At 37.2% G+C, this 25894-nt stretch overlaps 1 protein-coding gene across 1 annotated transcript in view; it reads right to left on the reverse strand.

Moving 5' to 3' along the window:
• NMT1 (N-myristoyltransferase 1) overlaps positions 1–25894 on the reverse strand; it is a 54544-nt gene that overhangs the window by 3768 nt on the left and 24882 nt on the right. The window contains exons 2-9 of the mRNA XM_074261031.1: positions 24410–24521; positions 21429–21573; positions 6898–7016; positions 5438–5529; positions 4178–4294; positions 3109–3279; positions 2361–2469; positions 208–378 (exon numbers count right to left, since the gene is read on the reverse strand). Coding sequence (XP_074117132.1) covers positions 208–378; positions 2361–2469; positions 3109–3279; positions 4178–4294; positions 5438–5529; positions 6898–7016; positions 21429–21573; positions 24410–24521 — 1036 coding nt within the window. The remainder of the gene's footprint in view (positions 1–207; positions 379–2360; positions 2470–3108; positions 3280–4177; positions 4295–5437; positions 5530–6897; positions 7017–21428; positions 21574–24409; positions 24522–25894) is intronic.

Here is a 25894-nt window from a genome sequence, read left to right on the forward strand (position 1 = left end):
CTCTCCCTTCCTTTAGGGAAGGCTGGACACAGGTGACCAGGAAAGGATGCTGTGCCAATGGCCCTGCTAACCTAACCTTCATTCACTAAAATTCTGATAAAGAACGAAAGTTGGGAAAGGGCGGGGGAGATTTTCCCCTGCTCTAGAGATCCAGCTAAAGCTATCCCCTTTCTTTAAAGCACTGATGCAGGCTGTGGAGTCCCTCACCTCCACCACAAAAGTGTCGATGATGTTCTCCTGAGGGAAGAACCAGTGTTCCACCTCTTCCTGGCTCATGACGGGGGTCAGGTGGAACTGCTTCAAGTACTTGGTCAGGAGCTGGTGCACCACTGGAATGTCCTTCTTTTCCATGGGCCGCAACCCAGATGTTTTTGGAGTCTAAAAGGAGAAGACATAATCAGATGGACTCTCAGCTTCAAAGAGGACCTACATATTAAGCTCTATCCACATCACCCAGAAATTAAATATTGTCAGTTACATATGGTGACCTTTCTTGGAGGTTTCTTGGTAAAGATACTGGAGCAGTTTCTCATTTCCCTCTCCAGCTTATCTCATCCAGACAAGGAACAGAGGCAAACAAAGCCAACTGACTTGCCCAGAGTCCCACAGCTAAGCAAATGTCTAAGGCCAGATCTGAACTCTTCCTGACTCGAGACCCTGACACTCTATCCATTGTGCCATCTAGCTAACCTACAAGTAGTATATACAGTTAATGGGAAAGATGCCGCATTTCCCTCAGATCTAAGTCCTACCATAGTTGCTTTCCTTAGGACAACTCTTGGCAGAATGAAAAGGTAGAAGCAAATGCTATACTTGAGTGTCTTTTGGCCCCTGGACCATAACCATGGTTAAGTCTATCCATATGAAAACAATTTGGTAGAGTTAACTCAGTCATTCTCACCAATAGCCTGATACAACTTGTTTTTCTTAAGACAATAAATTACTTTAAAAAATTTATCCTAAAACACAAAGTTTGCCAAGATGAATGTCGAAAACTATTTTTGCATATATTTGGAAAAATAAAATTCTATTAAAAAACAAAACAAAACCTTATCCTCAGAGAAGAGGCAGCATGGCATTGTGGAGAAAAAGCTGGCCTCGGAGTCAAAAGACTGGATCCCAGTCTACCCACCCCCTGGCTATATGGCCTTGGACAAGTCAATCTCTCCACACTCTGGGAGCTCTACACGACTAGGAGAGTTCTAGAAAAGGCATTAATTTGCATCAGGAAGAGGAGGCTGTCTATTGGGAATTCCCTATTTAAATGAACCACAGCTCCAGTCCAATTCTGTCCCCTAGGCTTGGAAACTCCCTACTACCTTGGACCTGACTTCGGAATGCCCAGATTTAGGCTGGCATTTGTACAAAAATACCTAAAATTCTGTGCAGGACAAGGATACAGGATAGCCATGGTGGCATTTCAACAAGATGAAAAAAAGAGTGACTTTTCTGAGTAACATACTGTCCTTAGGACAGGGCATCAAGAGACTTGCAAGGGGAGATGAGTTAGTATCTGGAGAGACTCCCCTAACTAGTACCTAATAATGTAGGCCCATTGTTCTATGGCTCACAGTACAGTGCGCATTCAAAGATATTTATTGATTGACCACAGAGTGGAAATTTTCTGGAGCCAAGATGGGGTTTTGAAACATCGCTTTTTTCTAGAATTCAGTGGCACTGGTCTCATGTTGCAAAATCAAAACAAAAAAAAAAAAAAGTAAGTAATTCTCAAGCTCACATAGAAAACCTGGACTCTAGACCTGGTCTTTGCTACTAACATTGGCAAGTAGCTTCTATAAAATCACTATCTGTAAAATGAGAAGCCTGAATTAAATGTTTTCCAATTTGCCCTTCAGTTCTATAATTTAATGATCCTTGAAAACTGAATGGTCATCCCACCATCCCACCTCTAGAAGAAAAAGCAGGAACAAAATCTAGGGATTTAGACATCTATTGCAAATTCTGTTCATGAGCATTTAAGATGCATTTAATTAAAATAAGTAGTTTGTTTAGTTCATAGGGAGCAATGTTATATAAGTAGCAAGTAATATAAAATGCAATTGTTTGGAAATGCACTACTGTACATATGAATTCTATGGCAATAGATTTACCTACCAGTTTCTCTATCTTATGTAAAAGAGAGGAGGTTGGACTAACTGACCACAAAAGTTCTTTCTACATTTTCAGGACCTAGTTATTCTCTACTTAGGTTACTATAAAAAAGAAGCAGTATTCTCTAAGTACATGGCACCTGATAGCAGGGCTTCTCTGCTTCCCTCCCTCCTCCAACTCCCAGAGAAGTTGGCTTTCAATCACAGCTAGTACAGCCACTACCGTCATGATGATTGACCACCACCTACCTCTGGGAGCCGATACAGCTTCATGGTGCGCTGCATGGTCATGTTCCTACTCAAATGTGAAAATTTCACTTCAATCAACTTCCGTGGGTTAAGGGACCGGTGCCAGTACCTGTGGAGAGGCAGGATTACTATCCTTAGGAGGTGCTGGCCAATTTAGAGGACGAGGGCATGTAAGTCTCTAGATGGCCAGAAGATGGCAGGATAGACCCACATTCAACTTTAATGGGGATACAAACATTTTCCAAGGACTGAAGAACAGAGCCAGGCTTCTGATGCTCAGATGGCTGCGCCATTGGCCATGCTTTTTTCTCTCCCTTCTTAAAAAGAAGACTAAAGCTCAAAAGGCAACCCTCTTGTCTTTCCACAGCAAATAAATGAGAAGAGAGCCAACCAACATTCTTTCTCCTGGAATTTGGGGCCACGTCAACAAAAAAGGCAATAATTGATTACAATATTATTTCTACTTAAAGCCACTGAATTTATTTAATGATTTTACTTTAAAAATAGATCTTTTATTTCAATTTAGTAAGGGTATACTGGATTCCCAGTAAGGGAATCTTTTCATTTTAAAGAATGGCTCCAAGTCAATCAGCAATTTAGGGACATGGGAGGCACTAGAACTTAGGTTTTATGAGTCCCAGTTTAGGGTCAGCACTGGTGGGATTTAGGGAAAAAGAGAAAATCCTTGAGGTCACAATTCAAATACTCATCAGAATTATTCCCAGCACTGAGCAGGGTGGGATTTTACCTGCAAGTGCCGACAGGTTTGGGTAGTACGACTCCAGCAGTGTAAACAGCCTGGAAGATGCCCTCCAAGTGGACTCTTCGGGTTATCTCTCTAATCAGCACTGGTGCCACCCGCTTGGAACGCAATTTCTTGTGGACACACAGAAAGTTGATCTCTACCATCTTCTTCTCTCTGGAAGGAGAAACCAAGTTCTTGAGAGAAGTCAGAGGCCCTTTTGGCAGAAATATTTTCTCCCATTCTGCTTTTATTAATAGATATATTTAATATTGAGTAAGAATTGCTACTATGTTTGGGTGGAGGTGAGGAGCCAGCTTGTTGGATCTGATTTTATTTCAGATTTGCCTTCTTTCACTTCCAAAGATCACAAAATCACTTCCCTGTTTGGTTGACTGGTTGTCTTCTACAGAGTTTTCTGGCCATGTTAATTCAAAACAATTTAGGGTGCGTGTTCTTTGAAGGGAAGGGAAGGGAAGAGGAACTGAAGATGAATTCTATCCATGTGGAGAAAAAGAATAATGGGGAAGTTAAGCTGTCTGATTTCCATGGTCATTAATAATGATAATAACTAGCATTTATATGCCATCTTAAGGTTTGTAAAACATTTTACATGTTATCACCATATCTGTGACCTTGGAAGTCACCTGAACTTGCATGGAGTCCAGTGTCCTCATCTATAAAATGAAGGAGTTAGATTAGATCATCTCTGAGTATTTTTCCAGTTCTAATTCATAACACAGAGAAGTGAGATAGTGCTGGGAATAATGTCTAAGAGTTCAAACTTCAATTTTTTAATGATCCATACCTGGAATATGGTTTGGGGGTTCACTTTCTCTTTCTAAATTAGCATAAATGAGAATTTCTGTCTAGGTCAGGAACTTAAAGAAGTTGCCTTTGTTCCTGCATGCACCTTAGCTGGGTACCTTGCAGGATGCTTCTAGACACAAATGACAATAATAGTGGCATCTCAGAGTATAGCAGGAGGTTCTTGTTATGGAAATATCCCTAAGTTTAGACATCACCTCTCCCTCTACCCCCAGTGTTTCTCTCCAAGGCAGCAGTTAAGACTTACGTGTCATAGATATGGATGCTTGCAGGAATAGCACTAATGAAGCCCACCAATTTCTTGCTTGAGATGACTCGGACTCCACAGTGCCACTGGGGGAGCCATCCTGGAGGGCGAAGAGCCCTAGAAGTAGAAAAGAAGACTTTATTGGTCTGTGTCACGATTAAATAGCAGTAATTCTTACTCATCCCACAATTCTATGTCCAGGGGCTGCTTCTCTTTAAGACAGAATTCTTTCATTGCAACTGAATATGAGACAGCCTCTTCTGCCAGGTTATCTTTCTTGGCTTTGAGATTCACCTAGAAGAAATTATCCAATTCTTTCTCACCTACTCTACCAGTCATATCCTTTATTGACCACAAAGCAATAAATATTATAATCAATAAAGAGCCTTTGCAGAAAGGCTTCCCATTTAAATGAGATGAAATAATTTAATCCTAAAGGATAGATCAAAGTAAATCATAGAAGCAACATATCATTACAGCAAAATGCCAAAACTTGGGGATGCAGCCTACCATTTCAAAACAAATGAACAAAGGTTCCTTTCAGTGTTTTACTGACCAACAATTCTCTCTGGCTAGTGGCTAGCCCTCAATTTTCTTGTTGTTTTAAACAAAATATAATTTTTGAAAATTAAAAGTTAAATTTAAAGAAACATAAAAAGCAGAAGAAACATTTAGCAAACAAAACATTTTCAAACGAACTAAGGCTGAGATACCATGAGGCATCTTCCTTCATATCCTGAAACACTACAGTGTTCTAGGGCCTGCTTCTTAGACTCCTTTTTAATGCTCTGCTACTTCCCTCTCACTTTCTTCAATGGTTAGTCTAGGCCCTGCTCAACAAGACTATGTCAATTAAGTAAAGGCTATAAGGTCCCCTTTTTCACATAACTGAGGATGCTGCCTCGGGGGTTTAGAAATCAGGAGTGGGAGGGGAGAATTCCCTTCACTTTCTTCAAAATGGTTTTTCCACTTATTCCCTCTTTAACAGAACCAAGGGTACAGGTGAGACACACAAAGTTTACCTTCTTCTAAGATTCATTGTCCATTATGACAGCTTTAATGACTCTAACAATTTGTCAACAGTCCATTCAAGATTTAAGTTCTTCCTCTTTAACTCAGGCTTGGGGCAAGCAGGAATCAAAAATTTATGCTAGATTTCTTTCTATTTAATTTGTTATTCTGAAGTGTACAGTACTTCCTGGTGTCTAAAATCTATCAACCTCCCACTCTACTTGCCATAAGAAAGCATTCAAGACTCACCATAAAAGGAATTCTGGTGAGTAATCAAATCGGAACATGTTGTCATCATCTTCCACATAATTCTCATTCAGGAGAGTGTACAGTTCTTTAAGCTGAAGAAAAACAAGAGGATCTATTAAAGAGCTATTTTTTGCTATATAAGGCACAGGCTTGAGAACTGCTTGGCCTCCTTTTATTTGTACAAGACTTAACACTCAAATACTAAGATGAAGCTTTGAACTCTTTCCCCCAAGGTTGTCAGAGATTCTAGAAGTACATGCTATAGTTACTAATGGAAAGCTGAGATACAGAGGAATATAGCTGTGTTCTTAAAACATATTACTGACAGAGTAAGAAAACCATTAAACTCAAGTTGAATTTACTACAACAAAAGAGATTTGTGAGTACTCCCATTTAATATGTGTAAATGTTTTAGGGAAAACTAATTCTTGGAGAATGCTGAATGAAGTTAGCAGAATCAGAAAAACATTGTACACAATAACAGCAACATTATGCAATATTGGATCAACTACGATAGACTTAGCTCTTCTCAGAAATGCAATGATCTACGACAATTCCAAGGAACTCATGATGGAAAATATTATCCACATCCAGAGAAAGAACTATAGAGTCTGAATGCAGATAGAAAAAGTTTCTTTCTCATGATTTTTCCCTTTTGTTCTGAATCTTCTTTCATAAAAATGTTGAAAAAGGTTTAACATTATTGCTATTATTGTACATGTATAACTATATCAGATTGCTTGCCATTTTGGGGAGAGGGAATAAAAAAGAGGGGGAGAGAGAGATTTGGAATTCAAAATATTATAAAGATAAATGTTGCAAACTACCTTTACATATAATTGGAAGGTTTTTTTTTTTTTTTTTTTAATTTAAGGTAGGCATTAAAAAAAAATTAAAAGAATGTTCTAAATAAAATCACAACTAATTCCCATTATGTCCTGCTTTCCAGTCTTTGGTCCACTGAAATTGTTTGGCCCAACCTGACATTTTATTTTGTGAAGTCCTCACTAGTTACCAAGTGACCTGAATTTGGCATTAAAATCCAGAAATGCAAAACAGTTTCTACCATTATTTCCAAAGATCTAATGAGTGGTGATGCTTCAGTAGAACAGATATGCTAGGGTAAAATGAGAGCAGAGAGAAACCTTCATAAAATAATCAGTCAGGTACAGACTAGGAGGACAAGAGGGAAAAAGGCATTTGAATAAAGTAGCAGAGGAAGATGGCCTTCAATTTGTCAGAAAAATCAAGACAAATTCACAAGGAATCTTAAAAAGTCCCTGTACAAAGTATAAAATCTACTTTGAATCTCAAGTTTATTTGATTCCATTGTGAAAGGGGAGAAACCTTGAGTAAAAGCAGTCTCCAGAAGATTCTCTCAGGTGGAGTGAGATTTTGGTGTTAAATATTTGTTAAGTGGCCAGCTAGAAGCCAGTTAGATGGGTCTAGGGCTTACTTACCACACCTCGGTCCCCTAGGTCCAAGGCATCCCAGGTGAAGCCCTGGGGCAAGGTATAGGGCTCTTGACGGATGTTGTCTTTGTCAGGTTCCACGGGACCATGGGTATTCACCACTTCTCCTACAAGAAGAAAATGAAGATAAGTCTTTCTTCCTTTGTGCTAATCCATTTTGAGTCCCTTAGGCCTCCTGGGGTGGTAGAAAAAAGGTCTCAGTTCATAATCAGCTAAAGTAAATCACTTGTGTTCCTGATCCAGGAGCACACAGTGTATCCCTGGAGCAATAGTCAACTTCCACAGCTATTCCTGGTCTGGAAGTTGTCATGCTTTTACCTCAGGACAATTATTAGGAAGCAAGATGGGTGAATTTTTGAAATCCTTTAAAAATGTCCCTTTAGTAACCAAATAATAAATATTTGTCTCCAAAAACTTGGCATTTTCTCTCTTACCAATTGGGAGACTGCTCCTAACTCTCTACCCCAGTCTACCACTCCAAGATTTAGAAAGGATTCATTTCAATAAGGCTGTTTTTGTGAAAAGAGCTACAATGGCTTGTAGGGAGGGCACTTTCCTGGATCAAACCATTTTTCTTTAGGCGCCAGGCTCAAAGTTCTTGATGGCAGCTCTGGCTTTCAGAGATTTTAATTAGTCTGCCAATTTAGGGCCCTTCATTGTTCATAGGGTTCCCTCAAAAGTGGCCTTCCTATTGAGACACTGTTACTTCTCAAAAGTGCCCATGCTCTTCCAAGAAGTGATCTGTCTGGGCAGAGATACTACTGGCACTACATCTGAATCCTAAGACAAACATTTATTTTAAGCACAATTCAGGCATTAGCTGTGTTTAGGAAGTACAAAAAGCCACGGCTTTAGGTTCTCTACCCAAACTTGTTTCTAGATGAATTCTAATAAATCATCAACTCACTGTGTATTTTGATAAACCAGAGACTTTATCATCACCCTTGAAAATTGCAATTAAAAAAAGTTTTGAAGTCTATATATTCTTTCCCAACAAAGAAGTTATAAAAATGTTCTTCATGTCATTTCCCTGCTTAAGAACCCAGAGGAGCACCTATGGTCAACTGTTTCCAAACTAAACTCCTCTTCTAAGCATTACGAAGTTGTACCCTATAAGTAGTAGAACAACTTCTGAGTCTCCTCTCATTATTTTATAGTATCTACTTTCCTCCCCCCACCCCATCTCCAACTCCTCATGTGGAACTATTACAATTATATTAGCTAATGATGATCCCTTCATATTTTTGCTTGTTTGTTCCTGAAAAGTTCTTCTGTTTCTTTTTACTGATTTTGGTATAAAAGCTGACAATTTACAATAAGCTAGCCTTCTCGATCATGGGCTGCCCTAATCCTCAAAAACCCTACTAACCTTCTTTGTTTCCCTAGGCCTGACCCGTTGTTTAAGAACCTTTGAAGCAAGTCAGCCTCTCCAAGGGGTGTTGTATAGAATCTGTGGAGGAGAAAGATGAAGAGCAGAGGAGGAACTATGAATCTGTTGCTGTAGTACTTGGTAATGGAACCAACAAATTCTCCACAAATTCAAAATTAATCAAAGGACTTTACATTTTTTAAAAAGGGGGAAGGTTAGATAAGGAGACTGCTTTTATATATATATATATCACTTAAGTTAGATAGGGAAGAAGATAAGATAATAAGCATTTATATTGCTTACTATGTGCCAAGTACTGTACTAAGAGTTTTACAGATATTATCTCATTTGATATCTAAATACTATAGAGCCCAGCTTCTTATATTGTCGTTTTTGACCCCTTATGGGGTCTCATAATTCAAAGTGAGAGTCATGAAATTTTTATTTATTATCAGTAAAAACTGGATTTGCATACCTATTTTATATATCTAATATGCCTGGAGTCTCACAACAATTTCTCAAGTGAAAAGGGATCACAAATGGAAAAAGTTTAAACAGCCCTGTTATAGACTGTAGTCACAAAGGAAGAATATCAGCTGGAACATCTAAAAACACCTAAAAAGAAAAAATATTCAAGAACTCAGTAGTAAAAACCATAGCTTTCAATGTCTATATACAAATGCCCAAAGAGGCAACAAACAAGAGATACTAGAGGTCTTAAGTGGCAGATTTGGGGAAAATTCATGACTGAACTATTATGGCTTTATATGGGTATAACTTATTTAAAAACAAAAAACCCAAAATGTAGACTACAAAGAGGAGTAAAGCAGTGGGGAGAAACAAGAAGAAAATATTGTGGGGAAGGTCAAAGAAGAGAAAAATAAAAGTAGTTCTGTCACTGGAGCATATACTATAGATCTAAGCTTCTTAAACTAAGGTTTTCAACCCCATTTGGGGTCTTGTAACTGAATGTGAGGGTTGTGAAACTGACTTATTATCAGCAAATGTTTGATTTACATACTATATATCCAAGGCCATGTAAAGATTTCTCAGTTAAAAAGGGGTTGAGTAAGAAAAATTTAAGAAGCCTTGCTATAAACTACCTATACAAAAAGAGAAAATACTTGAGTTTAGGAAATAAGATCAAAATAACGGCACATAGGCATGATATAGTAGTAATGAGGCAATTATCTAGACCTCTGTTGAAGCACTTGTGATCTCTCTAGCTTCCCCTTATATCAGGAAAAAAACAAAAAACAAAAAACAAAAAACAAAAAACCAGGAGCTAATAACTTCTTGATTTGTCTTCATGATGATTTCATCCTTCAAAAGGTATAGGAGCCAACAAGCATCCTGGATCTGGTTCTGATTCTGGGGTGGAAGTTATGGAAACTCTAGAATTTATGACAGAGAAGAGCAAGTCTGGGTAAAGTCTGATACATACAGATTTTAGGAAAGCAGATTTCAAATTATTTAGAAGAAAAACAAGTAACATTCCTTGAAAGAAAATGATGGGAATTTATCCCAGGAGGGATCAGAGATGTTCAAGAATGAAGTTCTGAAGAGACACAAAAGGAAAAATTGGGTATGTCTGAAGAGACTGGCATGGCTGCACAGAAACTTACCAAGCAATTTAGATTTGAATAATAGCAACTAAGAAATGGCACAGTCTTATACATAAGTCAGTATGGGATGTGAGGATAACAAAAGGTTTTTGGTTTTGGGTTTTTTTTTTTAAGCTATAATTAGTGAAAAAGAAGATCATGGAGGGAAAATGATCTTTGCATGGGATAGATGAGACTAGATAAGGAAAAGTTGTTCAATTCTTAGTTTAGTTGTTTTTTTTTAATTCCTGTACAGAAAAATGACCCTTAAATTGAAGATGACAAAACAAAAATAACCAACAGGGAGTTGGTAACTAAAATAAGGAAAGAGACAATAAAGAAGCACCTGGCTACTCTTAATGAATTCAAGTCACCTGGTTCAGATGAATGACACCTTTGGGTCCAAAAATAACTTTGAAATGTAATTGCTATGCTAATATTGGTAATATATGAGAGATCATGGAAAATGAAAGTGGTACCACAAGATTGGAGAAAGGCAATGTCCAATTTTCAAAAAAGCGTACAAAATATAGTCAGTGAACTTGACTTCAATTCCTGAGAAAATTAAAGAATGGATCATTTACAGGGGAAGCAGTAGGAAAGAACCTTTCTAGCTTTATTAAAAACTGGTCATACCAGACTTGACCTTTGTATTGTCACTATCTCTGATGACTCTGGAGGAGTCAAGTTGAAGACTTTGTGCAGCTCTGCCTCACTCAAATCAAATTCACGTGCATGTTAAAACATCATCCTCATGATGTCATTGGTCCTCTTCCAGAGGAAAGATGAACAACAATAACAAAAACAACACACCACACTAATTTTAATACTTTTTCTGTCAGGATTGCAAAACTAGCTGATGAGAATGCTGTGAAATACAACTTATCTAGATTTTTAGCCAACCTCATTCTATTCTTATGGAGTTGGAGAGTTATGAATTAAACACAATTAGATGGATTCAAAACTGGTTGGATGCCCACTCTCAAATTATAATTGTTAGTGGTTCAATGTTAGCATTGGAAAATACCCCAAGGAGTTGTTTGGCCCCATGCCTTTGTGTATGTGCTTCTTTTCTTTTCTTTCTTTCTTTTTTTTTTTAAATTGAACTAAATACAAAATAAGAAAAAACAGAATAGAAAAAGACAGAAAAGGAAAATAAACAAAACATTGTCATGTGCTCAACAGAACATCAGGGACGATTCAAAATATATAATAATAAATTTCCATTTCAAGAAAGCATATACACACACACACACACACACACACACACACACACACATATATATAAAAAAGATTATATTTATCAGTGTCCATCTTCCTTTGCTTCCAGGTTATTCTTTTGTTCTCTGCTGTATACTTTTTACTTAATTCTCTTTTTCTTCCTTTATTTCTGCCTTCCCCCGCCTCTCCACTATTCCAAGCAGGCTATAGTTAAGCATAGATATACATACGTATATATATATTTATATACATATTCATAGCCATCCATGTACCCACATCTATACATATATCTACATATACACATATATCTATATACATATATTTACATATATATATTTACCCATGTGTGAACATGCATCTAAAACAATATTAATAATGGATCCATGTTTTTAAAACATTCTTTTACAATAATTTGGATAAAGGGGCAGCTAGGTGGCGCAGTGGATAGAGTGATGGGCCTAGAATCACAAAAACTTGAGTTCAAAATCCCTTAGACACTTACTGTTTGATTTCCTAATCTGTAAATTAAACTAGAGAAATAAATGACAAACTACTCCACTATCTTTGCCAACAAAACCCCAAACAGGGGCACAAAGAATTGAACATGACTAAAACTTAGTAACAACAAAGTCTAGTGTGTCAGTCACTTGATATAGCAATCAAAAAGAAAATATGAATACAGTAAGGCGCTACATTAAAATGGGATATACCGACCTCTCTGGGAAAGTAGAGGGAGGGACTATGAAGTTCTGTGATCATACCTAGAAGATGCAGGTTGTCAAAGATCTCTTGAAAAAACTAATCAAGAAGGATCTTGTTAAGCTGGCCACCACTGCAATTATTTACTTGAAATATTCTATCTTAAAGAAGAGATGGACAGCAACAAGGACCACCCAACCTTTCTCCCTTGCACTTCTCAGTGGAGCTATTTCCACAGGAGTCATTGAAAAGAACCCAGAATATTTCTCTTGAGAGGAATGAAAAGAGTTCAGTGCTCCAAGGCTTTCTGAGGCTATGTGCAATAGAGCCACTATGTACACAGGGCAGCAAGAGCCTGAGCTATTGTAGTTCATGCTTTCAGATCTACAAGGGAAATCCTTCTGGTGGCCAGGTAATAAAGTGGGCAATGAAGATACCCAGCACAAGAGAGAGGAAAGTTCTATCTGAGATAGAAATTTAAACATTTCTATTGGGTTTGGATGAATGTCCTGGACCTGGACCTTAATACCAAGGAGAAAACTGCTGAGGAGGCAAACAAGGCCTTTGAGTAATAACATGAAGATTTTTCAACAAAATACAAGAATCCCAGGATGAAAGCACCTAGTACATGATGGGAAAGTAGATGTGCCCCTACTATGCTACTAAACAAGGTGCCCATGAAGTTAATATTTGCCTTTTCAAAACCATTAGCCATATTGTTAGCAGCCTAACCTTCAACTCATTCTTGATGCTGTCATGGTTCTGGCTATCGGACTTCATGTGAAGCAGTTTCTGACCTTGAATTCGCCTCCTAACCCTACTGTGCCCTATGTAAACTATGGCTACAGATATCTTTTTTTTCTTTCTTCTTCTTTTTTTTTTTAAATTTAAAGCTTAGTTTAAAAAAAAGCAATCAATAAAAACTAGATGTGAAAATCAATACCAAACAAACTGCTCTCTGCAGTATGAGTTTGTAATTCACACTAAGAGAAAGGTTCTGGACTGTCCCAGCAACAGACAAGCCCAGAGCTTAAAGTCAGAAACTGGGAACTCTCAGAAGCAGAGCTTAGATATAAAAATGTCAGTACTAATTAAGGAGATGCTTCACTCCAAATGGGAGGGGGGGGAAGAGAAATAGAGATAGAGAAAAAGGGAAGGAGAGAGAACAAAGCTGCTATAGCATGTTCACCATTTAAACACCAAAAGCAAAGCTAAGAGCCCTGGTAGGATCACAGCTTTTGGTGATGGGCCTAGGATGCTGAGAAATGGAATTTTATTTTGGCTACTTCCTTTAGCATCCCAAGTTTTATTGTCCCTCCTAGGTAGGACAACACTTCATATGAATATTAAAGTATCCAATTAAGTTTATACTTTTTTTGGTTTGTTTTTTCTGAAAGCAGGGTTTAAGGGACTTGCCCAGGGTCACAGCCAAGAAGTGTTAAGTGTCTGAAATCAGATTTGAACTCAGGTCCTCCTGATTTCAGGGCTAGTGCTCTATCCACTGTACCAACTAGCTGCCCTGAAGCTTATATTTCTAAAAAGCCCTAAGATGTCTCTTTTGATTTTTCCCTCTCAGCACCCACATGCTTATCAGACTGCTTCATACTTTCTTGAGGGGTTTTATATGGTATGGATAAGATAGGCTTGGTCTTCTCTGCTCTGATGTCATGTCCTCAGTAGAGATGAGCTGGTTTCTGTTTCTTCTATGTTCCTTTTCTCCCTACTGCTCTGACCCAGCCCTTTACGCAATGGCTCTCAGAAGTCTTGCACTACCAAGCTAATTTTTTATAAAGTCCAATTGATTTGGAATCAATGGATTCTTTGACTAAACCAGGGCCCCCCCATATATCCTTCACAAGGCTGTCATAAAATTACCATAAGCTTTCTCTGATTTTCTAGCAGTCTTCTGACAAAGGAGAAATATCAAAGGCATGAAAAATGTAGGGCTCATTTTAGTCTGTGGCTTGAAAAATATAAAGTTAGCTGCAAGATGCAAAGCAAGCTATCAAGAACTTTTAATGAGTTTAACCAAGTAGGGACAGTGGTAGCTTAACAGGCAGTAAGAGGGACTAGAATTCTGGGGAAGTGCCTGGTTTTCTAACAATAAGAAAGTCAAAAGTTTCTCTAAATAAAAAAAGGAAAATCCAAGAAAGAATCATCATTCCCTCCCTCCTTCCCCCTCTCCCCCTAGTTTCAGGGGTAAGAAGTCAGGGGATTTTCGGGAGTGTTTAGAGAGACAGCAGAGAATGAAGCCTTGAGGCAGGCTGAACAACTAGATACTGTGTAAGGAGATGCTTCCTGGGGTTGGAGAGGGTCTTACTTATTATTATTATTTTAACAACACAACTGTGGAAAGAAGTGACAGTCTTTTAGGAGAGACCTCTGAAAGGCCAGAGGTTTGATATTTCCTCTCTCTTTCAAGGGTCCTAGGGAAGGGAAATTCTGCCCTGTGAGTCTGGGAACACTATATAGCTAATGGTATAGGTCAGGATTTTGTATTAAGTTAGACAAATTATCTAAGTCTGTATACAAGTGAAAAAGACCTATATGTATAAAAATATTTACAACAGCCTCTTTTTGTGATGGCAAAGAATTGGAAATTGAGGAAATGTCCATTAATTGGGAATGGCTGGACAAGTAGTAGTATATAAATGTAATGGAATATTCCAAATCACTACTGATCAGAGAAATGCAAATTAAGACAACTCTGAGATACCACTACACACCTGTCAGATTGGCTAAGATGACAGGAACAAATAATGATAAATGTTGGAGGGGATGTGGGGAAATTGGGACACTAATACATTGCTGGTGGAGTTGCGAAAGAATCCAGCCATTCTGGAGAGCAATCTGGAATTATGCCCAAAAAGTTATCAAATTGTGCATACCCTTTGACCCAGCAGCGCTACTACTGGGATTATATCCCAAAGAAATACTAAAGAGCGGAAAGAGTCATATATGTGCCAAAATGTTTGTGGCAGCTCTTTTTGTTGTAGCTAGAAACTGGAAGATGAATGGATGTCCATCAGTTGGAGAATGGTTGGGTAAATTGTGGTATATGAAGGTTATGGAATATTATTGCTCTGTAAGAAATGACCAGCAGGAGGAATACAGAGAGGCTTGGAGAGACTTAAATCAACTGTTGCTGAGTGAAATGAGCAGAACCAGAAGATCACTGTACACTTCAACAACAATACTGTATGAGGATGTATTCTGATGGAAGTGGAAATCTTCAACATAAAGAAGATCCAACTCACTTCCAGTTGATCAATGATGGACAGAGGTAGCTACACCCAGAGAAGAAACACTGGGAAGTGAATGTAAATTGTTAGCACTGATATCTGTCTGCCCAGGTTGCATGTACCTTCGGATTCTAATGTTTATTGTGTAACAAGAAAATGATATTCACACACATGTATTGTACCTAGACTATATTGTAACACATGTAGAATGTGTGGGACTGCCTGTCATCGGGGGGAGGGAATAGAGGGAGGGGGGGTAATTTGGAAAAATGAATACAAGGGATAATATTATAAAAATATATATATATATATATAATTTTAAAAAATGTCATTGGGAAAGGTTTAATAAAATAAATAAAACATATAACAAAATAAATAAATAAATAAATGTAATGGAATACTATCGTGCTATAAAAAATTGATTAGCTGGTAGATTTCAGAAAAATCTTAAAAGACTTACACGAACTGATGCTGGTGAAGTGAATAGAAATCAGGAGAACACTGTACACAGTAATAGCAATATTGTGTGATGATCAATTATGACGGACTTAGCTCTTCTCAGGAACAAAAAACTCATGATGGAAAATACTATACACATCCAGAGAAAAAACTAAAGAGTCTGAAAGCAGATTGAAGCATACTATTTGAATTATTTGGGGGGGGGGGTGGCTTTTCCCTTTTGCTGTTTCTTTTTTCACAACATAACTCATGTGGAAATATATTTAATACAATTGCATGTGTACAACTTAGATCAAATTTTTTGCCATCTTGGGGAGGGAGGAATGGAGAAAATATTGGAGCTAAAAATCTTATAAATATAAATATTGAAAACTATCTTTACATGTAATTGGAAAAAATAAAATACAATTTCCAAGAACAAAATTTAGACACGTTTGTATACAAAAATGTAAACTGCTCCTTAGCTATCTTACTGCATATGACCCTAGAACAAAAAAAGGACTGGTGACTGATTTAAAAAAAAAAAAAAAATTACTACCTGTGCTATGGCTCTAATGTTTTAGGTACTGCTGACTCTCACTATTTGACATGGGAAAATCTACTATGAAATGAATGTGACATCATCTCCACCATATGAATTGTACTCCTTCAAAGGATTTTTTGTTGAATTTGCTTCTCCTTTGTGTTCTTCTTTTCCCCTAGTGTTCTACCAGATAGTCCTGGGGTCAGGGTTGTCCAGTAATAGCCCTAGGGTCATTTAAGTGGTGGAAGATTCCCTAGGAGACCATTAAGATAGGAGCAACATAAGGACTGAAAAGTTCTTATGAGGTAGGTAAGACTAGTTTTTCCCTAAAAGGCAATGAAACCATCCTAGACTGACCTAGCCTGGGGGACTCAGGCTCAAACCTCTAACACAGCTCTCCAGTTTTCTAAGGGCACAGAGAGCTGGTGGTCCTTAGGCTTGACTATGCAAGTTAACACAACTCTCCTAACGAGGCATGCCTCTGTGGAGAGTTGAGGGTAGTTGTGTCCAAATGAATCAACACTATTTCTGCTGAATTAATCTTTCCTTGTAATGTCAAATAAACTTCCTTCTGCAAGCTACATGTTATATGGTCTGTTATATGGTCTCCATATGTCTCATTTCATTCAAATTCTGAGCCTGAATCACCATAGATTGAAACAGTGACTATATGCAACTCACAAACCTTTGAAGATCTCAATGTCCTTATTTTTAAAATATGGATAATATTTGCCCTCACTCATCTCCTAGTTGTTTTTTTTTTTTAAATATTGGAAAATTTTTTATTCATCATCCAACAGAACATGTATTACAATTCTATCCCAAACTACAATATAACAAATGTTTTTAGTTGAAATAAACATCAATTTCATAAATTCAGCAGAATAGCCACAGAATTTATGACAAAATGAAATAATTTTTTTGAAGGAAAGAGTCTATAAACCAAAAGCCGTATATAAATGTGAATCACATTTATCACCTAAAACCACTGGAGACCTGATGGCTTAGAATTATGGGACTTTACCTGGTCTTTGTGGAGATTATTTTCACAATAAGCGCTTCCTAAGTTCTGATCTCAGTATTAAACAATTAAAGAGAACTTGCTATTCCCTAACTTTATAAAAAACTCAATGAAGGGTAAGAATTTTAGGAAATACTAATGATGATGAGAATTTTCAACTCACTCAAAAATTCCACAGGAAATTTCCTATCTTTTAATTTTTCTCTCTCTCCATTATTCTCCCCAGCCCTATCTATCTCCCTGGTCTTTAATGTAGGGAACTGAAGCTTATAAGTTATAAAATTATGACAGTGGACCAAAGACAGTGGACAGAAATAACACTTGAAAAGACATCTAACCAATCTATAATGAAATAGAACTGTATTCATAAAGAACTATTACTGGTAAAGATAACAAAAGATGAAAAAATAAAAATGGTTTAGACTGAGGGGACTAAGGAAAAAAGAGGCACATTGATGCATTGCTGGTATGATGATAATTAATTATATTATGGTTCGAGTAATTACTCGAACCATACTAGTAAACAGAATTAGTGAACTGTATCTATTCTTTGATTGTGTGATAAACACCACTAGACACTTCCGAAGCCAAGCAGTAGAGATCTCAAAATGCAAAAACTTTTATAATAACACTTTTGAAGTAGCAAAGAATGGGAAAGAAAGTGGTATGGGAGAGTTAGACAAATGGACACACAGGAATGTAATGGAATATAATTATGCTAAGAAATGATTAACATCACTAGAGGAACCTGCAGGAAATTCTGTAGGGCCAAGAAAGGAGAAACAGGAAGATGATCACAATAACATATAAGAAAAGAGCACCTGCTCAAGAGTTTGAGCAATGCAGTATCCTAAAGGACTAAAGAATAGAATGTGTCTCCTGGCACAGATATGACAGGTTCGAGGTTTAGAACGAGTTGCATTTTACCAATCCTGCCCAATGTAATAACTTATTTTGCTTGGCTACAGTTTTTGCCAAGAGAGGGCAGGTAATTTAATGGGAAATGACAATGGAGTTTTTTTAAAAATTGATTAAATATTTAAAAAGAAAAAGAGGGAGAGATTAGAAAAATGTATTTCTGAATAAGAGAAATCAAATTAAAGTTCTAAACTTTATTCCCTTCCTTCTAGTCTGCTATTCTTCATAGTCTAGAAATGACCAAATTATAAGAAAAAATCTGAAGCAACATCAAGCAACCACCTCTTAACATTTGAAAACAGAAAAAGGGAGATTTATGAAAATTTAAAGAAATAAGATATCCTCTTCATAGCCACAAAAACCAATTCACATCTTTTAGGTAGGCCTCTGAGAAAAATTAAAAAAAAAAAAAAAAAAAAAAAAAGCAAGTTTTGACTTTTTGGTAGTAAAAATAAAATTACTACAGGTATCCAGGAAATATGCTGTTTTTAAGTCTTTTTAAGTCTTCTAATGTAAATTGGAAGTATTTTAAACTTCTAAATAATTCTAGCTTTGTTTGGTGAATAGGGACTAGGAAGGACAGAAGATATTATCCATGAAAAACAAAATAGAGGGGAAATGCTATATGACTTTAATGCATTAGTAGTATCTGTATTAATAAATATTCAAGTACTTATTTTATATTAATGACAGAAACAATAAACTGGAAAAGAACCTGTCTAGGAGTCACATAGAGGCAAAGGTGGGATATAACTCCTCAGTTCAACAAACTGTTTTAACCTTCCATGAAGTATTTACATAGGTTAGCTCATTTAAAAAGTGTTCCTTAATTGATGCTGAAGAGTTCTGGATTACAGGTCTAACGACTCTTCTATAAAATTCAACATCATGTTTTGTTCATACTTCTGTGAATATTTGATCATCACAGCCATGTCCAACTCTTTACGATCCCATTTTGGGGTTTTCTTGGCAAAGATACTGGAGTGGTTTCTACTTCCTTCTCCAGCTCATTTGACAGATGAGGAAATTGAGGCAAATAAGGTTAACTTTCCCAGAGTCAAACATCTGCTTAGGAGATTTGTGTGAGGCTAGATTTGAATTCATGAAGATGAGTCTACCTGATACTACATCACTAGGCCACTTAGCTGCCTTCTACTCACAAAGGATATCAAAAAAATTTTTTTGATTATAACAGGACAGTTTTAGTAAACCTGTCCAAATGTTCAAGAGAAATAAAATACATTATCTCAACTTATCTTTTCCTGGAGATTTCAGGGCCTTTAGATGCAATTAAATAGGTTTTCATGATAACCCTTAAAAGGAAAGCCAGTGGCTCTGCTTCCAATAGACTGAGAAATCACAACACACAGCAAAAAACAAAAACAAAAACAAACAAACAACAACAACAACAACAACAACAAAAACCAATTGGTCTTAGACTACCTAAAGAGTCAATGGTGGAAGAGATAGGAATAAAATTCAGTTCCAGATCAGTACTCTCTCCCTATACCTCTCCATGTTAGTCAACTAACCCATTTAAAAGTTCCTAAATGAATGAACTATGAAAACAGTTTGGCTAAGTTACATACATAAATTACATCATACCTCTTCATATATTTCAATGAATGAAAGATACTGCTGGGATATTTTAATCTCTTATTTTTTTAGGAAGTAGTTTCCTCCCACCTCACTTCATTCCTATCCTCAATGTTTTGCTCCAAGTAAAGTTATCTTTGGTCATCTAAAGTTTTGCAGGAGGACAAGTAGATATGGATAAGGAAGGGTGGGAAGGAGATCTGAAAAACAGGCTGTAACTAGCTCCGAGCTGGTAATGACTGGAAGCACACCTTCAGTTTCAGCTTTATATGGCCTCCTCAGTCAATCCATTCACAACAAAGGAATTTCCTTTGGCTTAGTCGCTTTACTCTTCAGCGTTGTGAGAAAGTTGCACTGACAAAGCTTACTTACTAGCAATGAATTGGCTGGTAATTCTTCCTGAACAGGGGGAATCTCTTCCTGACACATGAGTTGACAAACACTGACCTGATATGGCTTTCCAAGGGAAAATTACACAAATCCATACTTAAGGCTATGTAGGTAGTTCAGACTGCACCTCCCAAAACAGAATAACAGAGAGAGGGTCAGAGATTTAAACTTAATCTACCTGCCCCAAGTGGATTTAACATGCTGGATTACTGCTTTCCCAATTCAGTTAACCAGAGAAAAGTTTAATAAGAGGCAGGTGGGGGAAGCTGCACATACACAAACAATCACATCTCAGTTGCTGATATTTGTTAAAAGAAGCAGATATACAAATAGTATGCTATTTTATATTTATATTTATATTTTTCCTAACAGGAAGCAAGCCCATCTGAGAAATATATGTTTGGTCAGCACCATCTCTTGGAATGATGAGCTCCCTAAGCTGGTGTGAAGCAATAATTTCTTGTTATCTGACTCTATAGGGTGTCTGCCGTCTCCCTTTTGTATTTTAGGACCTGAGGACCAGATATGAGTTGCCCTTAGCCAGATTGTTATTTTTTTCCATTCTCTATCAGATCTGATCTTCAAAGACTGAAATCTCAATATTTTCCACAAGGTAATATACCCAACTGTCCAATAATCTTAGTGATTGATCCTATGAACTAATTCTGGCTCAATGAAATTGTTCTTGAAATGTGTTAAGCAGAAGTGCACACAATAATACAGGTAGATATGAACCTATCACTCCTACTTAGGTTAAACTGATTTTAGAATGACCTTGAAGTCAGCTAACGCACTAAAACGAAAAAGGAATTGGTTGGTTACTTTGCTAAGTGGTATTAAGAAAGCCAGTTTAGGATTAAAATAGGTAATCAAATATTAATACCCTACCTTTGTATACAGAGATACACATATATATTCTATTCTGTACAAACATTTACCTGATCTTTACAACTTTGTCTTAAGCAAGAATATACTACTTGGCAATTGAAGTTCTCAATAACCTGGACATCAGTCTACTTATGCAATCTTATTTTGAACTATTCTTCAATATTATATCAGTAAAAGATATTTTTATTTTTAAAAATCACCTTATTAACAACATTAATAATAATAATAGCAGCTAACACTTTTATGGTGTTAGGCATTGTGCCAAGCACTTTACAATTATGATCTTATTTGATCTTCACAACAATCCTGTGAGGTAGATATTTTTATAACCCCCCCATTTAACAGCTGAAGAAAGTGAAGCAAACAATGGTTAATCGACTTGCCCAGAATTCCACAGCTAGTAACTCAGGTCTTGCTGACTCCAGGCCCAGTGCTCTATCCACTGAGCCACCCAAGGCCACCAGGCTCATATAGTTTTAAGGAAATAGGTTGACCATGAAGAAAAACCACCTTTTCAGTAATGTTCCAAATCTTCTCTGGTGCAGTTAAGACAAATTCTGTGTCTAAGACAAAGGAAAGAAACACATACCAAGCTTAGGTACAGGCTGGGTGTCCCAAAACTGGTAACTACGCTTGCTGGCTTCTTCCATCGTTTTGGCAGGTCCTTGACCTACTGAAAACAGCTCAATGGCTTTCTGTATTTCCTGGATTCTCTCCACTGGTAAAGAGTTCACCTGAGAAAGAAAAAGCTGGGCTAAGAGAAAAATATACTAATGTCATATTAACTCTATTAAGAACAAGATCTTTAAAATTACTGCAAAAGACTTCCTAGTGGCAGATGTGGGATGATGAACTAAAGCACTGGTGGTAAGTCAGGGGCTGTAGGATTTGCAGTCAGTTCCTTTATATTTAAAAATCCTTTAAAATACCTGATTTCAAATCTTATAGTGTGTGGTGTAAAGTTTCTATTTTGACCCCAAAAAGGCTTCAATTTAAATCCTAGCATTTCCCTTGGGGACCTTGCAAAAAGAAATTGAAAGTAAGGCAATAGCTTCCTTTAGAAAAGAAACAATGATTATGGCTTCATCACGTTTTATAGGGGCTCTTGAGATGGATGTTTGAGATCATGTAGCCTAAACAGTATTTCTAGAATATTGGAGTGTTATGAATCTATTATTAAATGATACGAATATTTATCATTAATTTATAATAAATCAATCAATTAACATGCATTTATTTAGTGTTCACTGTATGTCAAGGATACTGGACCCTAGGTGTACAAAGACAAAACCTGTGTCTGTCTCTCTCTCTTTCTCTCTTTCTCTCTCTCTCTCCCCTATATAAACACATTCCCCTATATAAATATATATAATACAAGGTCATTTACCAGGAGAAGCATTATGCAGAAGGTGGTGATTCAGTTGAATCTGGAACGAAACTAGGGATTCTAAAGGATAAGGAAAAAATATCTAGGTCTGGAAGGAAGAGATGCAATGTCATAGTAAGAACAAGGCCAATTTGGTGTATTTGGTCATAGAGATAATAAAGGAGCATTGGAATTTATAGAGCATGATGGGCACATCACTATGACAACTATATGGAGGATATATTAGAGATGGTACAGATTTGAGGCAAGGAAAACAATTAGGGGATTATTGCAGCAGCATAAATAATAAATAATGAGGTTTGAACTTAAGAGTGCTGACAATTTGAGCAGACAGAAGGGGCAAAATGTGAGAAACACTGTGGTGTAGAAGCCACATGCATGTCACTGTGTCTTTGTTTCCTCATTCATAAAACGGGGAGAGAAGAACTGGATAGCCTTGAAGGTTCCTTCTTGCTCAAAATCTATAATACTATGACTAAGGTTGTGAACGTAGGATGTGGCACCCTTGACAGAGTCAAAGGGAGATAGTGAGTCCAGGAGGGATGGATGGAGTTAGAGATGATTTTGGGATATCTAGTTTGAAATGGGGAGCCAAAGTACAGAGCCAAGGTACATATTAGAGCCCAAGAGAGAGGCTGGGGCTGGATGACAGTCACCTTCAGTTCAGTTGTTTTTCAGTGGTGTCTAACTCTTCATAATTCCTTGTGAATTTTCATGGCAAAGATACTGGAAGCCTGACATTTCCTTCTCCAGCTCATTTTACAGATGAGAAAACTGAGACAGAAAAGGGTTAAGTAACTTGTTCAGGGTCATATAGCTACTAAGTATCTTAAATCAAATTTAAATTCAAGAAGAGAAATCTTCTTGACTACAGACTCACTGTACCACCTGGGAGTCATCTACATATAGTATATGGATCTAATGGGATGAGCTCAATGGAAGAACTGGTATAGAGCAAAAAGAGGAACCATGGCATGTATCCACAATTAAGCACATAAACCACAATTAGGTTATGGATGAAGACTCAGCAAAGGTGCAGACATAGAAACCAAGACACATCAAGAGAAGTTGAAAACGATGAGGATTGAAAAAAGGTCATCAGATTTGGCAATTAAGAGAACAATGACAACTTTGGAAAGAGAAATTTCAATTAAAGGATGAGTTTTTACAACTCTTTTTTTCCTGGATTGTTGTTAGGGACTAAAGTAAATAGCTTTGATTACCTCCAATAGTGACAAAATGTTATCCGTTGCAAGCAAAGTTAATATTAGAAATAACTTTTTAAAAATCATTCAAGGGCCAAGTTTTATAAATAAACTAGGCAATTACTGTTTGGGGTCCAAAATAAGATATACTGTAATAGTAGATAGTCAGAAGATTTCCTTAATGGCTCAAAGACTGCCTCCGAGACAGAACACTAATCAAATGTCCTTAGTCTTAGTAGAACCCCTAGGATAAGCACATAGCCACCTAAGACTCATTTAGATGAATAACTTCTGGCCTATCCATTTACAAACACGAATCTCTCAGCTTTACTGTCATAGCCAATGCTTCCATCAATCTTGCTCTGGGAAGCAAGGACCACAACTATACAGAAACTCTTCAATAGCATCTAGGATAGCATGATAAGCAATCATACAATGAGTGTTTTGTTTTGTTTTGTTTTCAATGACAGTGAACAGACCCTGGAGCCTCAGGCTTAGGGACTCACCACTGTTTAAAAACAAAAAAGTCAGTTTTCACCCAGACACCAGGTTAGACACCTCAACACCAGGGACTCTGCCACAGGGACTATTTCAGAGAACTCACAGGACTCACAGGTCCTTTCACAAGATGGGTCTGGGAAATCACAGACATACAATTTTTCTATCTTGAAGAGATGTATGGTTAGATAAAGCCCTAGATTTTGCATCAGAAAATATGAGTTCAAATCTTGTCTAGGTTACCTGTTAGCTGTGTAATTAGTGGTAAGTTATTTAACTGCTCCCTTTATTATGTATAAAATGAAGATGATATTTGTACCACTTATGTCAAAGGGCAATTGGGAAGGAAGTACTTTTCTAACCTTAGAAATAAGGTGGGGTTTTTTTTTTTTTTTTTTTTTAAGCAAGTGAGAACCAATATCTTCCTTACAACACTCTTAGCTGAGAAAGGCTCTGGGCCTTGGGAAATAGGTCCTTTACCTTCACAGGCTGGTCCTGGGCAGAATCCAAAGTTTCATTGTTTTTCTCTTTCTTCTTTTTCTGCTTCTTTTTCTTCTTTTTGGCTCCACTGTCATTGGCTGGACTCAAACCACTGTTAAGACAAGGCAAATAGTAATATAGATTTAGGGAAAAAAAAAAACCCAGTTTGGGACCACGATGACTCATACAGAAAGCTCTGTTCTGTCAGACCTCTAGGTGCAAACTATCAAAAACTCTCTGAAGCCACTGAAAAAACTGGGCCCAACATGGTACTTTTAGACGAGGACAATGGGGAATACATTTCTTCCTTATTACTCCAAAGGGGAAGTCAAATGAAGAACACCCTATTTATCTGGAGGGGGCTTTTCCACTCCTACTCTTACTTCAGATATTGTATTAATTGTGTTCATCCTATACTAGTAAGACTAAGTTTAAAAAACAACTAATGATATGCCAAAAATTTCTGCCTCACCTGTCACTAACACCCCTTTAGATCACTCAATAAGAAGGATGACAGTCAAGTCACAGCACTCTCTTTAACCAGTAATGCTCTTCTCTGCTTATTCTGGCCTTCCCTTTCTCTTCCCCCACTGATCCATTAGGTTACGAGTTTCCCCAGCTGGACCTAATGCACAAAACAGCAATGGAAAGCAGGGGATGGGGAAGGAAGATTGAGAGAACAGCAGTTCAGCATTGTTGAGACTTGTAGGAAGCACAAGTCTACAGTAAGGGCATAGTGAAATCATACACTCATGATGAAAATTGGGCATGCAGATAGACACTATGTGCAAAATCCTAGATGTGTCAGGGAGAAGGTGACATGAAAAAACCTATGGGATATGAGAAATTTACAATCCAGCCGAAGAGATGAGACACATTAAATATAAAAGAACACAAGAATACAAGGACATACTGACACTGGTCAGAGGAACTAATAGCAGCCAAGTAGGTGTAGTTAGCAAACAGTTTACCTCCTTTGTTTAACAGTCATCTTTATGGGAGAAACCTCAGTGGAGAAAGCTATCAGGCATAATAATGAGTATCACTTGTCATTTGCTATTAGTTCTGCCATCATTCTGGATACTATGACTCTTCATGAAGCCCAAGATTGTATGAACTTTCTTGGCTGCCCCATATATATTGGCTCACTGAAGTTATAAAACTCCCACCCAAATCCCAGATCCTTGTGAAAGGAGTAGTTGGCTAGCTATCTCTGCTTTACCCAAGTATAAGACTCTCCTCTATTTATCTCTACGAAACATCATTTTATTCACTTTAGCCAATGTTCTAACCTGTCAAGACTCTTGTGGATCCTCCTCCATGCAGTGTTAAATCCACCTATCATGCCCTGGTATCTTTTCCACAAGAACAGAATGAAAGAATTTACTAAATCTTTGCAAAATTCCAGGTAAACAAATACTAGAAGATTCTCCTGAATTATTATTAGGTAGGAAGGTGAGATTATCATGACCTAGCATAGAAACC

The sequence above is a fragment of the Sminthopsis crassicaudata genome, chromosome 4 (genome assembly GCF_048593235.1).
Source record: "Sminthopsis crassicaudata isolate SCR6 chromosome 4, ASM4859323v1, whole genome shotgun sequence".
Classification (NCBI taxonomy): Eukaryota; Metazoa; Chordata; class Mammalia; order Dasyuromorphia; family Dasyuridae; genus Sminthopsis; species Sminthopsis crassicaudata.